The sequence below is a fragment of the Homalodisca vitripennis genome, chromosome 1 (genome assembly GCF_021130785.1).
Source record: "Homalodisca vitripennis isolate AUS2020 chromosome 1, UT_GWSS_2.1, whole genome shotgun sequence".
Classification (NCBI taxonomy): Eukaryota; Metazoa; Arthropoda; class Insecta; order Hemiptera; family Cicadellidae; genus Homalodisca; species Homalodisca vitripennis.
The window spans coordinates 125313924-125337841 of NC_060207.1; the positions used below are offsets into that span (position 1 = coordinate 125313924).

Sequence of the window (23918 nt, forward strand, 5' to 3'; positions counted from 1 at the left end):
AGAATGTAATGAAATAATAATGTTTATAGAAACATTATAACCGCACACCAGTTTCAGTTTTATAAAATAAATAGTTTTGAAACCAATTATAATATGGCTGTAATATATATTTTCTAATTTCGCAACCAATACAAAAACAATGGACTAATAATATACTCGTATTAAGATTTTATTCGTGTCAGAATGAGCGACTTGCAGGTATACGCCAAACGTTAAAACATTCAAACTGGCTTAATTTCTTCAAGACAAAGAATGACTTATCAAATATGGAGGAGACAAAACGTCAAAGACAGCTAAATAAATGAAGAAATGTTTAAGATCAGTGAAGACACGTTTCTCCTGTGAACCCTTGGAATCTAAGAAACTCCATATAGTTGTACAAAAAGTAATTAAAAGAATTTACCACTTTACTATGCAGTATATGCTTCACACATTAAAGTTGTAAATTGGGGAAACAAAAGTTTAAATTTTCACACGAGTTAGTGAACTCATTATGCATGCGTATCGTAAGAATAGATTCAACGTTGAACACCGCTTCAAAACCAAATATGCAACAGATTTTCGACAAATTTTACTCATAGTAAACGGTATACATGGATACTGAGGTTGCCCGTTATTAGTACTCTATATGTAATAGCTTTTTGTAAAGCCATAGGCTTCTACATATCGTAATAAAAAATTATGGTTGCCTGTAAAGTCGGTTTTTACGGGCGAAGATTTTACGTGACAACGTCTTTTTCTCGGTAGAATATTTTGTTATTTTAAATGTTTGACTAGCAATACGCGCTGTTTCTTCTCAATCGACTGAATTACGATTGATTGCAGAGTGATTTAAACTAATAATTTACTTAACACTATCAACATTTGTCAATAGTATGACATAACCTATAAACTCAGTTTCTCAACTTTTGTGTCAATCTAACAATTAAACAATCAATCATAGTTTACGATAATGAAATATAAGTGTACAATTATTTACCTTTATTGTTGTAGTTGTTGTAAATGACGAATCTAAGCACTCCACATTTTCACGAATAAACATAGTTATCTGCTTTATCCCGTGCGGCGGACCCACGGTTATCTGCTTTATCCCGTGCGGATCCCGTGCGGCGGACCCACTGGACGGGCATCGTAACGTTACCGGGCGTTACACTTTTTCATGAGTGACTCCGAGTCGCAACCTAATTTAAGACGTTGTCACGTCAATAAATATATGCAAAGTATGAATAACGTACTGTAACGACAATCTTGACATATTGTGTAGGCAGACATGATGTTTGTCACAGGTATAAGATAGCAGCTTCTTTCATTCTCAGCTAATCATTTGTTACTGTAATGGCAATCCGATTTAAATTCCTACCAGATCTAATATAATATTACTAAGGCGTTTTCTTTCTTGCATAAGAAATTGATATTCATTATGGTTCCAGGACAGATTGACTCCGTCGGACTTTCAATTGGTTTTCCTGTTAAGTGTGAATAGGAATTTCTAGAAGTATTGTATGTTCTATTATATAATCCAGAAATATTTAACAGTTATATTTCTTGTTGTAGTAAACTTTGTATTTTTTTCAAATTTGGTATAGGAATTTAGCTATGTATTTTTTTTAATGACGATTGAGTCAAATTTATACCATGGATTATATGCATTATTCTGAAGTGGAAATCAGTGAAGGAGATTATAAATGGATCAGGTTACTCTCATTAGTAATATTGGTCATTGTTTATTAATGTTTCAAACTCATTGTAGGTTATTTATTTCCACAATCCATATATGACACAAGCCGCCATTTAATGACACAGTATACATACGAGAGCCACAAAACATACAAGTCATACAAAATTACTTTTTACCGTCGTTATATAAATTTATAGGTTGTTAAGCATAGGGCTGTTTGAATGCTGTTTTTGTTCGACAACAGAAATAGTCATAATATTCTCTATGTTATATCAAAATTTTCTAAAATCCTGAGAAAGAATATGTACAAAGAGGAATATGGCGAATACAAAGCATTAATACAATTACCGACGTAAGTTTTTAATAAAACGCAGGTATTTTATAGCTCCCGTCATGCTGGTTGGGTTACCTGTTTGAGTGATCCCAGTTGAGAGGCAACCTCTACTGCGATTTTTTTTACAGTAATAAATTTAGATGAAAGGAAATGGATAGGGAGATGCGTTTGAACACGTTGGCTTCAACACATTTATGAACATTGCTAAACCACGCTGATACCTGTGATTTGACCAATACTTGGTTCTAAGTATATACTTGCCTAAATATATATATATATATATATATATATATATATATATATATATATATATATATATTTAAGTTGTTCCGGTTCATTCATTAACATAATTAAAATCTTGAAATATTTTAGTCTCACTACGGAGAACCATATTCACACAACATATGTTAAACCCCTAATGCAAATTATTTTATTAGTACAGTGATTCCAAACCTTCATACCACGCTGCCTGAAGGTAATTGCCATGGACAACTCATTATATTATTACATATAGAGACCCCTAAAAATTATGTAACTTATTTGTATACAATAGTTTAATGAACGTGTCTCGCCTTTCATAGTCAATTCGAAATATTGAAATATCATATTAATATTTTACTGCCATTTACAAATTAATTCTATATTTAAACTCTAAAGCTCGAAATTTTGCACTAACAGAACATTTCTATGCATTTTTGACGACCTTTGCTGTTATATGAGAAGGCATAGGTGCTGATACAATTATTTTTTTGAATGTCTAATGATTGGCAGGTCACTGTTACATCATATAACTGATTTTTTCTTCTATCTCTCACGAGTTTTTGGAAAAACTGAGATGTGTCTACAAGTGAATGATCACATTCCGAATTTAGTTTATTGAGACATTAACATTAAGCAAACTATTTATTAAAAGAAGAAAAATTATATCTCCATTTCCTGACAAATATCGTAATAATAATACCTAAAACCTACATTTCCCTAGAAATCAATATATCTCACGATATATAATCAGCCTAACTAAATTCAAAGGTGATTAACTAAAACGTAACAAAAATTTTACAGTGTTACTAATTAAGATACATTCATAATTGTAAATATGATAAATATGTGAATTGTAATTGTTAGATAAATATTTATATTTTGTATTTTAGTGATACAAGGTATACATTTACTTAGTCAAAAAGGACAAAAACTTTACCTCATTTTTAAATATCAGTTTTGTCGCAATCTTTTACAAAGGAATTCTAGAATGTATGCTATTGGTAAGAGAGCTACTCTCAAGTCGCTGCCAACACTTGGCCGATTTCGTGATTTGCTTCTAATTAACAATAAACTGGAGTACCCTTGCTCACACAAAAAAGTGGTTGAAACATCATAAGATACCGCAAAACAACTCTTCAAATCTTGGGGAAGTCCAGGACTTTCTTTGTCCACAACTCTTTTACCTTTACATCAGATCGACACGAAGTCTTGATGCTACTGTAATTTTGAAGTTCGATCATTTACTCTTAAATATTGTCAGGAAGACCTGCAAGCATCTCACTGAAAGTATTTCCAAGAATGTTTTTCAAAGATTGAGTCTCACTTTTTCCATATTCAGGGAAGTAACAAGCAAATTCAATTTTGAGGGTGCGTAAGTGTTTGAGTATATTTTCCTGTACCTTATCTGTAACAGGAGCATATCTTTCAATGTTAGCAAGAGCTTTTAAAGTCACGTACGATTGAAAGTTTTATTCTTTAACTTTGCCCATCCGAAGATCACACCCAGTAAATTTTTAAATTTAGTCTTAATAAAAAATACTTTTACTCCCCTCCCAACTCATATAATGGTACCAACATATTTCCAGTGAGAATGAGATGTAACCAATGCTTTGGAGTTTTTTTAAACACTATTAATATTAATGTTTGTAATTATTTTACAGTTAAATTTTGTGTTTACGTTTTAATTTTAATATATAAAAGGGCCATATCCGACACTTATAATGAGTTTATAAACTGAAATTGTATCATAAAACATATTGTTATAAAACATAGTGTCATAGTACAGAATTTGCTTGATTATTATCAACTTTTCTATTCTTCGTACTTCGAAGTACGATTACGCCACACAACTGACGCCTGAGGCTTCACTAGGATTGCATACAAAATTTCAAGTTTATTTTATTTTTGATGTGTCCTGTGGACAGATGGACAAGTATAAATCTTACAGAAGACATGTTGTCCTTAACAGTCAAAATAGGGTACATTTATGCAAATATACATAAATATTAATAAATATATAAATAAACATAAATATGCATTGCATAACTGTTTTCTTATTCCTGTCTGAATAAGTTTCACGTGTTAATATGTCACACTTTAAAATCTCATATGATTTTACTAAGCCTATTTTTCTTGTTGTCATAATGGTTACCCTAAGATCAATGTAAATGATTTGCTAGTACTCAGCAAAATTAAATTTAATGAAATTCAATATCATCGAACTCAGTGTTGCATGTAAAGGTATGAATCTTCGTACAAAATCTCAAGTCTATAGGTGAACCAGCTCGTTTCGATATATCGTACGGACGTACAAACTGAGAGAACACAATATTATACTGTGGTAGACTTTACTTAAGCTCAGGTAACAAAATAAAAATTATAGACAGTATTAAAAACTTTTATGAAAAAAGTAAAATCTTAAATAGATATTATTGATTGGGCAAACATCATGTATTATTTTATATATCTGGTGTGCCTTGTGAGGAAAAAACTTGTGTTTAACTTTAGATTACTGTAGAGTAATAAATCCAATTAAAATATTTATGAAGCAAGAGGGCGAATATAAATGTGACAGATAAACTCTAGGGATCTACATTGGTGGAACATCAATCATTGGTGAAGTAGAAGATTATATTTTTAGCGCACCTCTCATCAACAGTCTTTGTTTTGAGAGAAGTAGAAGTCCTGAACTATTTCTTATTTAAAAAACTTCCTCCATTAATCACGAGAAAAACCTATTTGAGGATTTCATCTAATAAATAAATTCGTGTTAACTGAAAGAACGTTAACATCACTGTCAATCAAATCCAGACAAAAATTAATAAACGTGTATTACTTTATTTTGAACAGTTATTCTGTCTCGTTTAATTACATTTCCATATAAATGAAGTTAAATAATCATTACTCTATTTCAATAATATAATTAATTGTTTCATATTTTGTTAATGTTATTAATGTTAAGAGGTTCATATATTAAAAGCAATGAAATATTTATAATGCTTTAAAAGTATAAAGTAGTACACATTAATAATATTTGTATGACGTAGTACGTGTATTGTATGTATTTTAAATGTATTGTAAATTTAAACTTATATCCCACCCCCCCCCCCCCCCACCCCCCCCCCCCCCCACCCCCCCCCCCCCCCACCCCCCCCCCCCCCCACCCCCCCCCCCCCCCACCCCCCCCCCCCCCCATTACCAAACTTATGAGATATTGGCCTTTTGAGTGAATCTTATCAAATATATTCGATATATTTCAATGTTGTATTAAAAGTGCTACTGGTAAAAAGTACAACAGTCCACATACAGGATTTGAACCTGCGCTATGTGTAATTTTAGATCTTATGTCAGACTTCTAAGGCCACTCAACAATAGGCATTTCCAGTTAAAACGGTTTGTACATTTGCCCATTATTTATTATATGCATTACAAATCCCAATATTACTTAAGTTTTCAACTGGAATATTCGTTGTATTTTCTTTATCTTCCTGACAAAATGTACATACATATTTATTCCTTCTATATTTTCACAGTTTAATTCCATCATAATTGTCTCATTTGAAGCTTCAATATTTAATATTAGTACAATTATTAATTTCCAAATTAAGTTTCTTAGTTTTAGTTACGTCCTAATTAGTTATAAAAATGGTTTTTTTATTCTTTCCAATCTTATGAGATATTGGCCTTTTGAGTGAATCTTATCAAATATATTCGATATATTTTCAATGTTGTATTAAAAGTGCTACTGGTAAAAAGTACAAACAGTCACATACAGGATTTGAACCTGCGCTATGTGTAAATTTAGATCTTATGTCAGACTTCTAAGGCCACTCAACAATAGAATAAGAATAGAATAAGAATAAGAATATTTTTATTCATAAAAGTGTTCCGTACATATTTTTAAACAAGTACAAAGAATTGTATACTAATAACTTAAGAATCAATTTAACAATATTTAGTATTTAGCACACATTTAAATATACCACTTGCATGATGACTCTTACATCAAAATAAACTAAAAGTAAAAAAAAGGAAACACCAGTTATATGATTATACTAACAAATATTTTAATGAAACATACTTTTATGAATATATAGGGCCTCTAAAGGCAAAGCCTGTGCAGAGGTTCCTTCATGCTAAATTAAATTCATGATAGCTCAGATAGAATGTTGACAATTAATTTTGATTAGAAAAACTCCTGTTTATCAAATATCTATGTTAATTCTAAATTTATACTTATGTGCAAACTTTGATCCGAATAAAACTTTTTAACTTATGGTATGCAGAAGACAATTTATATTCTGTTTACTTAATAACCATAATTTCAATAGTTTTGAAAAAATATGTATATTTTTTGAATTACTTATATCTTTTGGTATTGTATTAAACATTTTAGGTCCTAAAAAACAATAGCTTTTTCTAAAAATAGTTAAATTAGGTTTTGGAACTGCTATTTTGTCTTTGTGCCTTAATTTATTTTTGTAGATATTAATTAATACAGGCAAATTACCACTAGTGACATAAAATATTTTTAAAACCTTATACACAAACAAATATGTAATTGGAAAAATGTTTAAACTTATAAATAATGGATGAGATGGCTCGTACCTACATTTTCTTTTAACTAATCGAATGAATTTCTTTTGTTGCATTAGAAGAGGCTTTAAATTGGTTTCATAGGTTCCACCCCAGCAAAATATTCCGTATTCTAATCTACTATTTACTAATGAAAAATATAACATTCTCATAACTTCCTCTGTACACATATTTTGTAGAAAAATTAAAAAGGTTCTTAAAATACCATTAAGTTTTTTCTTTACCATGTCTATGTGTTTTTTCCAGTTTATTTCCCTATCCAGCAAGATTCCCAGGTATTTCAAATTGTCAGACTGAGACACAATTGCACACTCAGGACACTCTTTGTTTGTACACAAAACAAACTCACACAATTGTATAAAATTTGTTTGGTAAAATGTTGTGGATCTTTTTTCAGGCTAAAATTTATGTACTTTGTTTTTTCGGGACTTAATAACATATTGTTCTTTGAGAACCACCATTGAAGGGCTTTTAAATCTATACTCATTGCTTCTTCTATATCATTCCAGTCATCCTTTATGTAGGTTAATGCTGTGTCGTCAGCAAATGATGTTATCTCTACCATATAAATTTGAATTACAGAGATCATTAATATATACTATAAACAATATTGCACCTAATACTGACCCTTGGGGTACTCCACTTTTTATTATACCAAAGTCACTGAAAGTATTGCTAATTTTTACACATTGTCTCCTATTATTTAAGTAACTTGAAAACCAGGAAAGAACGTTTCCTCTGATACCGCAACAGTATAATTTATTTAAAAGAATGTCATGATCTACAGTATCGAAAGCTTTCTTTATGTCCAAAAATAATCCACTAACTTTGCGTCCTGAATTTATCGCTTCAAGTACGTCATCCATAAAGTTTTTTAACGCAGTTTCAGTACTCAAGCCCTCTCTGAAACCGAACTGATTTTTACTAAAGAAATGGGTTTGCTCAAGAAATTTAACTAATCTTTTTTTCATAATTTTTTCAAAAATCTTTGCAAAAGTTGAGAGTAAAGATATCGGTCTGAAATTGTTGCAGTCATTATTCGGTCCACTCTTATGCAAAGGAATTACCACAGCGGTTTTTTAAAATATCCGGAAATATGCCCTTTTCAAAACTTAAATTAATTAAGTACAGTAAGACATTCACTATTTTTGGATACATCAATTTTAATTAGAGATGAGCTAATGTTATCAATTCCAGGCGAGGTGTTATTTTTCAAATCTCTTATAACAGATACTAAATCATCTACCACTACTGGAGCTAAAAACATGGAATTGATTGAATTATATAACTTAAAAAATCTCTTATAACAACATAAGTCAAAGTTATCAGGTTTTAATTTTTTTATGTCTAGCTTATCTACAATAGACAAAAAAAAAAAATGAATTAAACTCATTACAAATTTGTTTTAATATCGCAGATTTCGTTACCATTAATATTTAAAGACTGTATGGGAGGTCGTTTTGACGTTTGTCCTGTTATTTCATTTATAACCTTCCACGTAGTCCTCGAATCTCCGTTACATTTATGAAAAGTATTCTCGTAATAAGAATTTTTTAAATTTCTGATTTCAAATTGCAGTTTATTCCTGTAATTTTTATAAACGCAATTTTAATTTTCCATTGTTTGGGTGATGCTTAACGAGTTTATAGAGTTTATTTTTTATTTTTATTTTTTTGCAAATACAATCACTCATCCAAGGTTTAATTTTAAAAACACCGCTTGTTTTGGTTGATTGTTCAAATTTACTTTCAGAAATTATTTTTTGGATGGTATTATGAAAAAGTATCAAACGCAGTTGACGGGTTTTATCGTCGTAGACTTCTACCCATTTAACCTGTTCAAGTCGCGCAAGAAGCCCGTCGTAATCTATGCGATAGGAGGGAGGGGAGGGGCCGGCAGAATCAGCTGATGTCTGTCCCTCCACCCTCCCCCACCCACGACCACCCGCACGCACACAACAGCCATCCTGTGATCTGTAATATTCGCGTCTATTACCTTTACATCGACTTGAGTCTTGACTTTGTTTGCTAATCTAGCAAACACGTGATCGATGCATGAAACTGATTCTGTCGTTACTCTAGTTGGTTCTTTCAATAAACAATCGAATCCGTTTGAGCAAAGAAATGCATTGTAATTGTCAATTATCATACTATTTTCAAATAAATTTAAATTAGCGTCCCCGATGAAAAGAGCGTTCTTTTTTGTTTTTAAAATTATTATTACGAAGAAAATACTCATTAATCTCAACTAGGAAATCGTCCTTGCTGAAGCTATGCAGCCTGTAAATTGCAAACAAACAAAACCTCTGTGAATTAAACTTAAATTCTAATATCATTAGATCTGCTGTTTTAAAGTTTATCGGTTCACATATAAAAATTTCAACATCCAACTTTACAAAAATTGCTATACCTCCTGCCCTCTGATTTTCATTTGCATTTGAAAAACTCTTATAATTTGGAATTTTAAAAAACTGTAACTCTTCATTATCTATCCATATTTCTGTCAGTACAATTATTTCAGGAAACAAATGTCTACTACTTCATTCAGCAATGAATAAATCGAAGTTACTTCTCATACTACGAATGTTTTGATGCAATATTGTAAAATCCGACCATTGTTTAACGTTACACTGATTAGTCGTATCCATTATTTTACATTTTGAAATTTATTAACGGCTCTAGTAAAAGATTTTAATTGAAACAGTTCTACTACCAAGTTGACTACCTTGAAAATAATTAAATCTAGCAGAATGTTATTGCTTATTAAAAGAAATAAATAAATAACGTATTGTAAAAACCAAATATTTCTATTGTTTAAAACTATTTTTAACTTTAAAGAGAACTTAAAATTTATCTTATGTTTCCAGTAATAACACAGTAATAAACAAAAACAAACCAAAATACGTAGCATATCTTATATGATGAAAGTATTACTGAAAGTGAAGTACATGTATATATATATTTACAGTTTAGTTTAGTCCAAGTCCTCCTCTCGTGTGATAACTCTGACTGGCGCCTTTTCTTCTTTCCTGAGGAAGATCTTGCCGTTTCTCACCCAGAGGAACTTGAAGTTTTTCTCGCGCTGATACTTCCTCGCCAGAGCGTACAGCGCCCGTCTCGCCGGTGATAGAGACTCGTTGACGTAGATGGGACGGTCATCAGTTGCACCGATGTGACGAGTTGAGAGGGTCCTCTTCACACGTCGCCTCTGTAGAAACTCCTCCTTGTCCAGTCGACGAACGAACTTCACAATAATCCCCGGCGGATTGTTTCCACTCTGCTTGGCACCAAGTCTATGACACGCGTCCACCATAGTGTCAGATACGGTTAAGTCCAGTGCCTTGCCGACGTCCTTCACGATGGTCAACACATCTTCATTGGAAGTTACAGGGATTCCTTGAATCTCCACACAGTTACTGCGAGAGTACTGCTCTATGTTCTCCAGACGATCTTCAAGAGCTCTCACCTTCTTCTTCAGCTCCTTGTTCTCCGATGTGATAGACTCAATCAGCTGATTAAGTTTCTCATTCTGCTCCTGTTGTGCTTTAAGAGCCTTGGTGTTCTCTATGAGCTGTGAGTCCATTGATTCACAGGCCTTATTAAAACTTTTCTCATATTTTGCTTGGCTATCTCTTATATCGGTAACCACTCTCATGATATCTTCAAGAGATAGTTTACCTTCATCTGCTGCAGACTCGAGTCTCATGCTTTTCCTCCTCGTGGATTGACAGTCCTTACACCTCCAAACTAGACCCTCTTCATTTAGGCAATCCACGTCAGCCTTGCTATATTTCAAACATGCCGCATGGAAATCTCGTTTACAGTCAAACACAGGTGAGTTTAGATTGATTAATTTTAATATTCTTGACGCATACACCACAGCTCGACATTTTTACAGAAAATAATTGTGTAAAACAAAAATCGCTGTGTAAAATAGCAATTAAACACTGTTGCACGACTTGTAGAAACGTGAACTATATCAACGACCACTCGAAACACAGTAGCAGGAGCACGCACTGATAACGATGTTTACTCTCCGAGCGCCGACTCATCACTGAATAATAGGCATTTCCAGTTAAAACGGTTTGTACATTTGCCATTATTTATTATATGCATTACAAATCCAATATTACTTAAGTTTTCAACTGGAATATTCGTTGTATTTCTTTATCTTCCTGACAAAATGTACATACATATTTATTCCTTCTATATTTCACAGTTTAATTCCATCATAATTGTCTCATTTGAAGCTTCATATTTAATATTAGTACAACTATTAATTTCCAAATTAAGTTTCTTAGTTTTAGTTACGTCCTGATTAGTTATAGAAATGGTTTTTAATACTCTTCCGTAACTTGCAACATGAAATGAGGAAATTCATGTCAATAGTCTTATAAAAGTAAATTTTTTTAACGATGGCGAACAACAATAAGTGTCTAATATGAATTAGCTAACTTTTTATACTAGTGTTGGTGAAAACGTAACTTTTTAGGAAAATTAAACACGATAAAAGTTTAAATGTTTTAGCTAGAAGTTCCGAATGTTTTGGTTAACTGTAAGAGATATTATTTAAAAATAAATATATTCACAGTTTTTGGAAATTTACCGTGTTTTAAAAACAGTAGTAAATGTTTTAAGTTCTGCATTAAACATGGACATTTTACAAAATTGTTTCATGTTCATAATAAGATACTTTTAAATAAATAAATTATCCTCTTACTACTTGATAAGAATGCATGAAGTAAACGAAAAAACATCAGAAAAAAATAATTCTTATGAAGAACAAACCCTGATATTTCAGGGTCAATACTTTTGCCAAATTATTATTGCTGTACTATTCCATTTGAGTGCAACAAATAGTAAAAAAACATGGTTAATGAATTACAATTCACTCATGATTAATACCAACACCAAGTCCCAGACACTCATTCACAAAGTTCCAGTGAGGTATCAATTTTATATCTCTTTCAGACAGAGATTATATTATGTTTAAATTCTACCATTCCGACTGATTATGACTAAGACTACAGGTGGTGTCACAACAAAGTCAAGGCAATTTTTGGGTCTCCTTAAGTAAATGATAGTGCACCAAGATCAATGTAGAGGTGTCTAAGTGACTCTTACATTGCTCCAACCACTTGTACGGATAGAAGCTAAGAGCCACTCAACTCTGCCGACCTCCCGTCCTTCTCTAGATTGGTTTACCTCCTTGGGTAACGGTAATTTATAATACAATAACAGTGATATATTTTACTCAGCGTATTTTTATAAGTTAGAATAATTTTATAATGCAATCCTGACAAATATGGCACCATATAATAGAAATCCGTTAATATGACTCGTAAAAAGACATTTATATTCTACTTCCAAATAATATTATATATAAGGTTGTGTAATATTAGCTCCGTCTGCCATTATAATAATTTAAATTAATATAAAAAGATAATTTCGTTAAAAATAGCGGCATTTTAATGTAATTAAAATATTTTTATTCTAGATTGTCAGCAACTATCGTGTTTATGTTCACTTTTACTAGGCTTCAAGCTTTGGGCTATGGATCGTTATGTAAACTACAGTATACTATTAAAACCATTCTCTTTACTAATTATTTTACTTTCCTTTCCAATAGGAAAGGAGTGTAATGTGTTTGTGAATTTTTTTACTATAGATATATGAGTTTTCATCGAAACATAAAAATAAACATCGTGTAAAATACCGGGTGTATCAAAAAGAATGACCTGATTTTGTACAGTAATAATTACGAAACATAAGGCGTGCGGGCAAGGAAAGCTGTGTATTTGGAATGGGCGTGGCCTAAAGTTTCATAAAATTGCCGCTAGATGTCGGTCAGTGCGTCTTCTTCGTTTCCAGTCAGTCTGAAGTAAAATGGCGTCTGCTCAACAAAAGGCGTTTTGTGTGTTGCAGTTTGCCAAGGATGAGTCAGTTGTTTCGGTCCAGCGTGCTTTTCGTCGACGTTTCGGCATTGATCCGCCTTCACCTAAAAACATTCGTCGATGGTATCGTCAATTTGAAGAGAAAGGGTGCTTGTGCAAAGGTAAAACTTCAGGCCGACCTCGCACTTCTGACGAAATGGTGGAAACAGTTCGGCAAACGTATGAGCTCAGTCCACGAACGTCTACTCGCCGTGCAAGCAGACAACTGGGTATGCCTCACATGCCTGTCTGGCGAGTGTTAAGACGTCGTTTGCTGTACAAACCATACAGACTAAAATTAGTACACGCTCTCCGGTTGGTGATAAAAGGAAACGTGTTGAATTTAGTAATGCTCTACTTGAGGACATGGAAGTGGATACATTTTTATCACGACTAATTTTCAGTGATGAAGCAACATTTCATACTAGTGGTAAAGTAAACCGACGTAACGTGCGCATATGGGGACTCGAACAAGCTCACATTATTCAGCATGAACGAGACTCGCCGAAAGTGAAGGTTTTTTGTGCAGTCTCTCGTATAAAAGTGTACGGTCCCTTTTTTTTAGGGAGACACTGTGAATGGAATGAGCTATCTTCAAATGCTGCAGAATTAGCTTTTCCCACAACTTCAGGCAGACTCTGGTGACTTCATTTTCCAACAGGATGGAGCTCCGCCTCACTGGCACAACAATATTCCAGACTTACCTGAAGATTGATGACTGCCACGTAACTCATCTCAATGCAAGACAAAAAGGTGTATTCATGGCCTTTTACTGAATTTAGTGTATTTTGTTCACGTGTATTATCCGCTAACATGTTAATAACACGCTAATATGTTCAATCCATAGGTTTATTGAAATCATCGTAGCTAAAATGGAGTGAAAGAGGTTATAAAAAACGTGAAAATAACCTTTCCCGTGGAAGCCTTCTGATTGAAACCAGGATTTAGATGTGTAACGTGTATAAAGAAATTTTTATTAGAAACGTGACAGTCACTTAGATTACATTTTCTGACCCATAACGGATTTAAAAGTCTTAGGAAGTAATAATAACTAATTTTATTGTAAAAAATGAGTATTTCTCTTAAATAACTAACTATGAAGAGTAAAATTATTGGAAACTGGACTGGAAGCCACTTCCGGAATCTAGATAAATGATCACAATCAAACACATAAAACTAGTTCTGCGTTCTTATAACCTTGCAAGGTAGTAGTCATGGAACAAATTATTAAAATATTAGAACTCTGTCTATTATGTTTTTTTTAATGTAAACTTTAAATAGCAAGAACGCAACAAACATTCACACGGTAATTTTAAATTAGTAAATTAGCGGGTAGTTATAGAAAACCATGCACATAGTAAATGTATAGTTTTGAAAAAAGATTTGCAATAGCAGTGTAATCCCTCCAAAATACACAGGAACCTTTGCATAAATGACGTACATTGAAAAGACTAAACAAAGTCTTTCACATAGCCAAAGTAATTTCGCAGGGTAAAGTAAAACTTTTCCAATCAACAAGGCAGACATATCTGCACGTGTCTAACTCGTGATTGTGGTCAATACTTGTACATATAATGGCTTCTAATCGAACATATTGAACATTCTCACTCTGCTCAAACTTGTTTATAATGGGTTATTTTTTGTTTTATCGATAAAAATATTTATCTAAGAGGACGCTCATTCTAGCTTTATTGTTTTATGTTTTTTACGTTTTGTGTACTCTGCATGTTCATTGTAAGTAGCAATATTTGTGAATAAGCAAAACAAGCTTTATTTGTTGTTCTTCGTAAAGTTCCAAATACAAAAACAAATGAATAGTGTTGCACCTTGTTTCACGTTTAGTTTTATATTGCACAGCTGAGGCAGATGGACCACTAAAGCTGTGATAGCTTTGTATGGACGTATAATCCAACCACACATCCCACATTAGAAGGTTAGATTGTTTTAGAATGTCTGTTTTGTTTTTGTAAGTACCAGAGGCTTTCCTACCATCCCTTATTATCGTATCATTATCCTTTATCCAACCCTCACTCCTTTTTCTTCAATGTCCCCTTAAGTACAAAATCCAAGGGGTTTTAACGTTAATCATTTTAGATTTATCCCAATCTAATCTTTGTCTTACTGCTTCTGACGAATTTTTGTATAACCTCTAATAAGTAATACCAAACGGAATTATGAAATAAACGTCGAAATGGTTACTATAGTAGATGATGACAGAACGCTGCTTATTAATTCCAAATGTATATTTATTACTCTGTTAGGCTGCACAAAAGTAGTTTATAACTTATACCTGTTGTAACTTATAACAGAAGAATCACATAAAACTGTAAAATAAAATGTGAAATGCCTCTCACAATCAAAGGAGTCTACAGTTCCTACAAATGGCCTAATATTTACAAGTGCGCAAGTCTTCCTCCAACTAGGTTTATATATAGCATCCAATACAGATAACTAGGAAAGTTTATATGAACCCGAATTGTTCTATAGCATCACAGAGGTGAAGTAATAAATTGTTAAAGATAAATCCTCTCATGTACCCTATTTCTGAATTAATAATAGTAGATAAATAAAACGTGTATTGAATTGGATATTTTGAAATAATTGCATAAAAACGTTGCTATTACGTTATAAACGATTTTCGTTCCATTACATGCGTTCACAATTTCTCACTGTTATTCCCATCTAATTCTATTTCTTATTCTTATTACATCACACGCCATAACTGAAGGATTAATCAAATTAATTTAGATTTCAAGCAAGTTCACCTTTGACTTCTAAAGGTGTTTACCTCTTTCTTATTGACACGCATCCCACATCATAATTAAAGGATTGATCCAATTTATTTTGATTTCATGCAACTTTACACTTGACTGCAAGAGGTATTTAAATCAAGCATTAAGTGTTACTCTTTGTTATTTTTAACACATTACACGTCATAACAGAAAGATTGATTAAATTAATTCTAATTTTGTGCAAGTTTATTCTTGACTCTAAAATGTGTTTTAAATTAGCTTAGAATTATTTTTAGTCATCCAACTCATCTTTAACTATTTTTATTATATATATTAGCATAAATATTAGATTTATTTGTTTCTGAACGTTTTAAAATTTTTCACTAAAAATAAACTCAAAACTATTAAGAAATCCTTCCAAGCTAATCAAGAAATTTTTTTTAAACTTTTTTATTCACGACCGTAAGGATCGAAATATGAATATGAAAGACATGTGAGGACTAATGTGAGCTGTGTTGACAACCGCCTTGGTCTCCACCAACTCGAGAGTGCAGATAAGTAACTCGTTGTAAAGGAGCCACGGGAGGAAACCCCTTGGTTCTCTATGTCATTTTTTAAGAATTAACGCACAGGAAAATACAGTACATACTATTATAATGTTAAAGTGAAAGTAAGACTTTTAACAATAAATTCTATAAAATATATATATTACATTCTACACTTTAAAAAGCTTTATTAAAAAAGGTATGTTAAAACTTTTCTATGTCTTCGTAATCGAATGTACAGTCTCATAGCAAACTATAGTTTATAAATTACGAGAAAGATTAAATTCAGAATCATATTTACTAATAGATTTCTAAACTTTAATAGTCATTTCCAGTCCTCTAATTTAGTTCACCTTTCAAGTAAAGTAATTATCAAACAATTAATTTCATGGCCTTCATTTGTTTTCAGTTTCATTATGAGAGATGCACTCGTGAAACTTCTATGACACATGCAAGTGAAATATATTGCGTAATTAACCCAAATTAAAGCTAAATCAATATTTATTCAACGTATATAGTTCAATTCTTGCTTTTAAATTTATATTTCACTTAAGTATTGAGTCTAAACTGTAGTTTTTATTATTAGTTGGCACTACATTATTTATAATACCGTGTGCTTTTAATAATAGCGCCATAAAGCCCAGGGATTTGCGAGACTGTCAGAAATCCTGGCCGAGTATGATGTGGATGCCATATGTGACTTTATCTGCGGGACTGTCTGTGTTTTTACTGGATCCGGTGACAGGATTTATACCCTCAAGATATAACATTTGGAGACTTACGATTCCTTTTTTATATTACATATTCTTACCTGCAATATTGAACAAATAGTCTCGATATTGGTATTTTACAATTTTTATTACGATTAAGTTTTCTTAGTTGTTATCTCTTTTCAGGTTCGATGGTACAATAAACACACCATTTAACTCATTTAGTCTTATAATACAATATGAATCAGTATGCCGTGGACACCTACTTTATAAGAAGGGGTTTTTTTACTAAAAGGGAATTTCAAGAACAACAGTACAGTTCAAAGTAGTACCTATATTTATTCTTCTGCTTGGATTTAATTAAACATTTCAAATCTCAAATAGTTTTAGCAATGTAAGTTTTACATTAACTTGTAAAAGTAACATATATGTTTCATTTACTTTATATATGCAAACGATAATAAATAAAGCCTAAAACCTAAATATAAAGTGCGGCGTTCTATTCGATGCCTATGTTAAAGTTCACCAGCTAAGAACCAATTCAGGAGGATAAAAATAATTATTTAATCATATGTTTATTTACAGCGTTTTAATATACGCCACGCAAACCATTATAACTATTTAAAATAATTAATTTTGTTCCAAAAGTGATATTTTTTGAGAAAAGATATCAGTTGAATGAGCAATTATGCATTAGATTGTTAAAGCCGCTCACGAGTGATACACACACTACGAGTTGAATTGAGCAAATTTAATGAGTAAACTCTAAACACAAGGCTTGCACTAGTTAACAAAGGATGATAGTGACATTCAATGTTCCTCACACATCGCTTGACACATTTCATTCACACATGCGTCGCGCAGTCATTATGTCATTATTATTCTTGACGATAATAGTATAGGTAAGGGTATAATGACTGTAAATGATATCTACGTAATGTATCAGAAAATATTGTGCAGTACATAATCTAATTGCTTCTGTTTACTGTAATAAAAGGTATTCAGAAGAAGTCTGTCATACTGCACAAGCTTAATTCTTAAAATAATGAAAACAGATTTTTATAAACATCGATCCTGATATGCTTCGTTGGTGAGTTATACAAAGTCTAAAATTTCACCTGAAATTCAGCCCCCACAGTGAAATTAACTCACGATGGAATTTTTGGTCTGTTAATTGAGTTTGTTAATTAGACATTTTTATGAATTAACTCTATCTCCAAAAAATTAGGATAAAATTGGGATAAAGAAATAGAGCTTAGGGTCGAAAACACCCTTTTTGCGTTTAGAGTACAATAACTCCGTTAAAAATCCTATAAACAAAGAAAAATTATCAATATCATCTGAAGAGAATTCTATTCTCAAAAGCATAATGTAAATAAAGACAATAAAAACGGAGTAGTACAAACATTATGTTTTACTTTTATGAGTGATTTCCAAACTTTTAGTTTTGATCGGTATTAAAAAAAAAAAAAAAAAACACATAATGTGCTGTCAGCTTCAGGAATTCTAGTGTCATTTAACATTATTGTACGACCGTAAGACTATTGCCGTATCGTAAACTGAGATTCAGTGACTTTTACAGCTCTCCGCTAGGCACTGAGCTTATTCTACTTATCACATTGTTGTACGTTACATCACAGTTAATACGTTAAAGTGGTATTAAATTAGAGAAATAGCTAGTAAAATTAATTTTAGTACTGCATTCTAATAAACATCAATTAAAAGTCATCAGTAAATAAAATTATTTAAACAAAAATATACTTATTACATTCATGTATCAATTCTCTAAGAAATGTAACATAAATATTATTAAAGTTCAAGGAATTAAGTTTAATGCAGGGAACACTGTTTAGTTTGTTGACTTATCCGTTTTAGATCTTATGTAATACAGCATATACGTAGTATGTAAAAAAAAAACATTAAAATTAGTAAACCGAATGCACTACCTGGCTCTTTACCAATACAAACTTAAAAGAAGTAAACATATTGCTAAATGCCATGGAACACCTGCAGAATTGGTGAGATCGTATAAAAATACTGCATCTGGCTATTGTTTCTGGTTTTCTGCGTGTATGGAACACTCATAGCTCTGAAACTCTGAAAATTCCACTAGAATGGATACAAAATAAGGAAAAGATCTCAGATTATTACAAATGGAACACAATGAGAATTAAATTATAAAAATAAATGAAAACGGGACTATTATTTCTGCTATACTCACTTTTATTATGCTCAAACAGAATTTATTTTATTCATGCAAATATTTTTGCATTGAAGAATGCTGAATTTCGCATAATAAAGTTTTGTTTCTCTGATTGTATCCCTTAATTCTTACTTCATAAAAGTAATCTGTACGTACGTAGGATTCAATTAAATTTTTGTGTCAAAATTCGGAAAAGTTGTTTGCAATGAAACTTCTCGTGCATACTTTGATGTAAACTAGAACAGTTGTATCGTCCTGTGTACATAGTTACTATCCATTATCTTAAAATATGCTTCATTAGTCTCGATTAAATATTGCTATTAAAATCTATAAAAAAAACATTTTATATCAGTAAACCCAGAAAATATTTTAAAAACGTAGATTTGTCGTACTTAAAACAATATTATACTCGTATAATAACAATAATATTATCTTTTACGTGTAATATTAACGCAAATTACTTAAAAATTTTAATTTTTTTTCTCACGATGATATATGATGACTTATAATGACGTTTGAAGCCCAAAATAAGCTATCCGATAGCATTAAAGTAAAGTGTAAACTTTACTACAATATCGATTAAAATATAATGGATTTAGGTAAAAACACATTCGTGGTTTGAAAGATAAACCATTTATGTCAAAATGATTACATTGAAATGGACAAAAGCGTTAAATAAAATAGGTCTGTTTATTGTGATACTAGGTATTTTTAATATTAGGACTTAATTGATTTAAAACTCGTATCTGTCGAGTAGTGCAGTTTTTTATGTAGATTCTGGTGTTTATATTATTGATAAGAAAACCTTTATGATTGTATATTCTATAGCTTGACTGTTTTTCACATTAGATTATGCATTGCTCTATTAGAATTTATGATTCAACGGTTTCAGATGTACTCCATACAGAGTGCTGGAACTTTATCATTCAGTTAGATACAAGAATGTTCGAATTGGAGGGCCACAAATGACGAAGAGAGCTTTCACATATGTGGTTAGAGTTCTACAAATATACAAAAATATATGTGAAAGAAGAGATAAAATACCGTAGAAACAGTAGAAATAATATTCATAAGTCGGAATACACATTCAGAGAGACGAAAGAAGCTATAGAACTAGTCATAAGAAACATGCTGAGAGCACTAAAAAGTATTTCCTTTTCACAGTAGTACAAGTACCACGAGATCACCTGATATGTGTTTCAATTATACTGCATAAAATATATAGGTTTTGCAACACCAGTTTTAATTTCCTTTCATAATTATTTCTGTTGTGATCTCTTATGAAAATCCAATTACCAGTAAAGATGTATCCTTTAACCTATAAACATTTCATGTGCCTTTTATACTCGTTGTAAGTAATACGCTCTATTTACCCTATTGCTGCCAATAACGAGTTACTTTCAAATGCATCTGTTTCAACTTGTAATACTGCTCATTACTCGTTCAGAGATACTTTTATTAAACTGTGTTACATCTCTCAGGTGAAACACAATTTTGGACTGAACATACTCATATTTATTTCTTATAAAGCTTAAATGGTCAATTATAATTGCTAGCGCCGATGGCTCAGCAGTCTAAAACGTTGGAGGTTTGGTCTGAGTATGAGATAGTTCAGGCACATACACTGTCTGTGACCGTTCCAATTTTTATCAATACCATCGACCCCGAACTGTATCGACTCTTCTCCTTATTCTTAAAGATCCATACAGGCCACTGACTTATGAGGACAGACAGAATAAGGCTTAAAAGGGTATCAGCCTCTTCTTTTTTTATGAAAACTTATCTATTTTTATTTATTTAGTCACATATTGGTGATTGAGACCCAGCATAAAGGAGAATCTAGAGGGTGGATAACAATATTTGCAGAACTGAATTTTTAGAATATCTTACAATTCTTAATGTGAAGGGAATTTGCAGTTTGACTAATATTAAGCTGAAGCTATTTGTTATCGCATTGTACTGTACGTAGTAATCTGACTGTAAATTTGTTTCACAATAAGATAGGGTAATAAATGCATAAAATAATATTATTATGTGGTTACGAGTTTACCATAAATTAAATTGATCTAATATCTGTATCATTAAAAAAGAGAGAAAAATAATATATTAATTATTTATTGCTAGCGCAATTTATGATGCTAAATGTATCATTTCAGGAGATAAAAGTGTAATAAACTATCTAAAAAGCAAAGATAATTGTATTAATTTTAATTTGTGTAATAATGGTAATATGGGTTCTTTCTTCTTTTGAAATGTACATACAAGACGTCCTCCTGCTTTACGAATTTTTACTCGTTAAAGATTTACACACACATATGCAACGTCCAATACCTGTACTAGGAGAATGGTCATTATTCCCTTAACAGGATGACTAATCACGTAACTAAATATAAATCTACAAAATATCTAATACGCTACGTTTGACTAATAATAATACTATTAGTCAATGGTTAACACTAGAAGTATCTTGACTTGACCGGTATAACTGCATCATAAGGTCATCTTGAAAACTGAGTTAGATTAATAAACAATAATTACGCAGTAAGGTTTTAATTGCACTTTTAAATAAATAACGATTTTCATTTATTGCGTTTTTTCTAAAAGTTTTATAATAGAGATGGGTGAAGGAATGAAAATCGCCTTGAAAAACTTGGGTTTTAGCTAAGTGAAACCCAAAACCTGGCTTTTATCAAACTCTGTTCCATATTGCCTGAATTCCAAAGATTTGTCCAATTAATATATTTGTTAGTTCTTATATTTAAGCATCATTAATTTTTACAAACAACGTAAAATAAAAGTAAATTAGCAAAAAATGAATGAATTTGCCAATTTTAATGCTGAAATGACCATCACTACGAAATTAGAATCAGTTATAATTAACTCATAGACACTCTGTATGTTTTAAAAATATCAAAATCTTTGTTATGTTGGACGAAGTGGATATTCTACAAGGTAATATACCCAATTCATGTTTATTGAATTTCTTACATGTCTAATTTGTAGTAAATATACAATGAGTTGGAAATTTAATTAGAAGGAGTTACAAGATGCATATTATTATTTTATAATTCTATAATTTTATTATAGAATTAGAAATGATTTGTATCATAATTATAAGCCATAATCCAACGGTATAACGTAATGTACGTAAAATGATATTATCAGAACGTTTACACATTATTTATATAAGAACCTTTAAGTGTTAGTAACAATGTCAGTAGTGTTAGCAGTACATAAACCTCAAAGTTAATAATTTCTGTATTTAATTTCTATTTGGTTTTACTATGTTCTATTTTCCGTGTATCTCACTATGATTATAAAATACGGGTACATAATAAGAGGTTAAAAGTCTAAAAACCTTGACTGCGTACAAATAAATATGTTTGTTGTTTATTAAGGCCTACTACTACTATTGTATGTTTGTAGAAGAGAGGATACATACAGTATTTTAGAACCGTTTATGGTGATTTTATTTCGTACCAACGTATTATATGTGCTCAGAACTATTTGTATTGGTATTATGTCTCAAAGAGATACTTTTATAATTCCTATTAACTTTAGTTTAAAAATTATTTAAAAACAAACTGAATAATTCAAAGCCAAACCACTTACTTGCATTGTATAAACTATGCTGACTTACAACGTGAGTTCATAAAATTAATTGTGTTATATTGAGAACAAAAAGTGTAGTTCAATTATATATATATGTATATGTATATATATATATATATAAATAAATATATAACTATATATATATAAACTACCTAAAATCTGCCTCAACAATTTTACACTCAAAATAATGTATAAAACATTCATAAATGCAAGCCCGAACAGTATTGCGACATTCTAAATGGGATAAACAATCGAAATTATCAAACAAAATTATTTGAACTTCTTTATATCAAAAGTGTTATTCTATGTATATATTTAAACTAATATTAAACAGTACATCACGTTGGTATTTTTATTCCTTTTTATGTTAAATTGTCATTTCTTTTACTTAAGAAACAAATGTCTATTTTACAAATGGTATTTTCGAAGGTCTACTAATAAATTTGAAGGTGACAAAAACACGTGTGCACAACATTGAATAAATATTGGTTTTACCCTTTATTCTGAATAAGACTGAAGGATTTTTAGTTATTGCGTTATTATAAAAATTGTATAATAGAGATGGGTAAAGGATTGAAAATCGTCTTGAAAATAATTGTGTTTGGACTAAGTGATACAGTTTTTATCAAACTATTGGCAAAATTAAATCTAGTAATTTTCTAATGAGTGTTCTAATGATCCTTCTTACTACGTTTACCGTAGCAACCGCTCTGTGTGCATGAGTAATGAAGTTATTATGGATCCAGGCCAGGTCGCGACAAGCGGTCTTTAAATAATCAGCGGGTTCTTTGTGACGCTAGGTTCTTGCGTTCAACACCCTAATTGCCATAATTTGTAACATAATATGTATAACAAATTCTAGATACTGGAAAATTTACACAAACCAGTTGTTTATTTTGTAAGAAGGGATTCAATGTATGCTCCTTAGTTGTATGGTTCTAGGTATCATCCAAGTTATTTAATTTCGGAAGCGCAAAACAGTCCCTTAGTCCTTATTCCCTTATCTTTTTCTGAGCGAAACATTAGCCTACACGTGCTATCACATCTTGTACTTTCAATTTCTTCGATCTTGAAATATTGCAACAATCAAACAAAAAAAGGAGAAGAGAGATATCCGATAGAGAGTTATCTAGTTTACAATTTTTAATGTTAAATAAATTAACTATCGCGTTCATGATACGCACATACCATTATAATATTATTGGGGGTTTTCCCACTATCTAAAGCTACCTCTCGACTTATATGTTTATCTACCAATTATATCAATATTTATATCAACCACTGGTGAAAATACTTAGATTAAAGTAACATATAC

At 31.3% G+C, this 23918-nt stretch overlaps 1 protein-coding gene across 1 annotated transcript; it reads right to left on the minus strand.

The window, feature by feature from the left end:
- Positions 1 to 9842: 9842 nt before the first annotated feature.
- On the minus strand, positions 9843 to 10574 carry LOC124352989. The gene has a single exon (XM_046802763.1). It carries the CDS (start codon positions 10572 to 10574, stop codon positions 9843 to 9845), a length of 732 nt encoding a protein of 243 aa, XP_046658719.1.
- Positions 10575 to 23918: the final 13344 nt, after the last annotated feature.

Bases quoted from the DNA above. Each gene is read 5' to 3' on its own strand.
- LOC124352989 (XM_046802763.1), bottom strand. From the start codon at position 10,574: ATGAGACTCGAGTCTGCAGCAGATGAAGGTAAACTATCTCTTGAAGAT.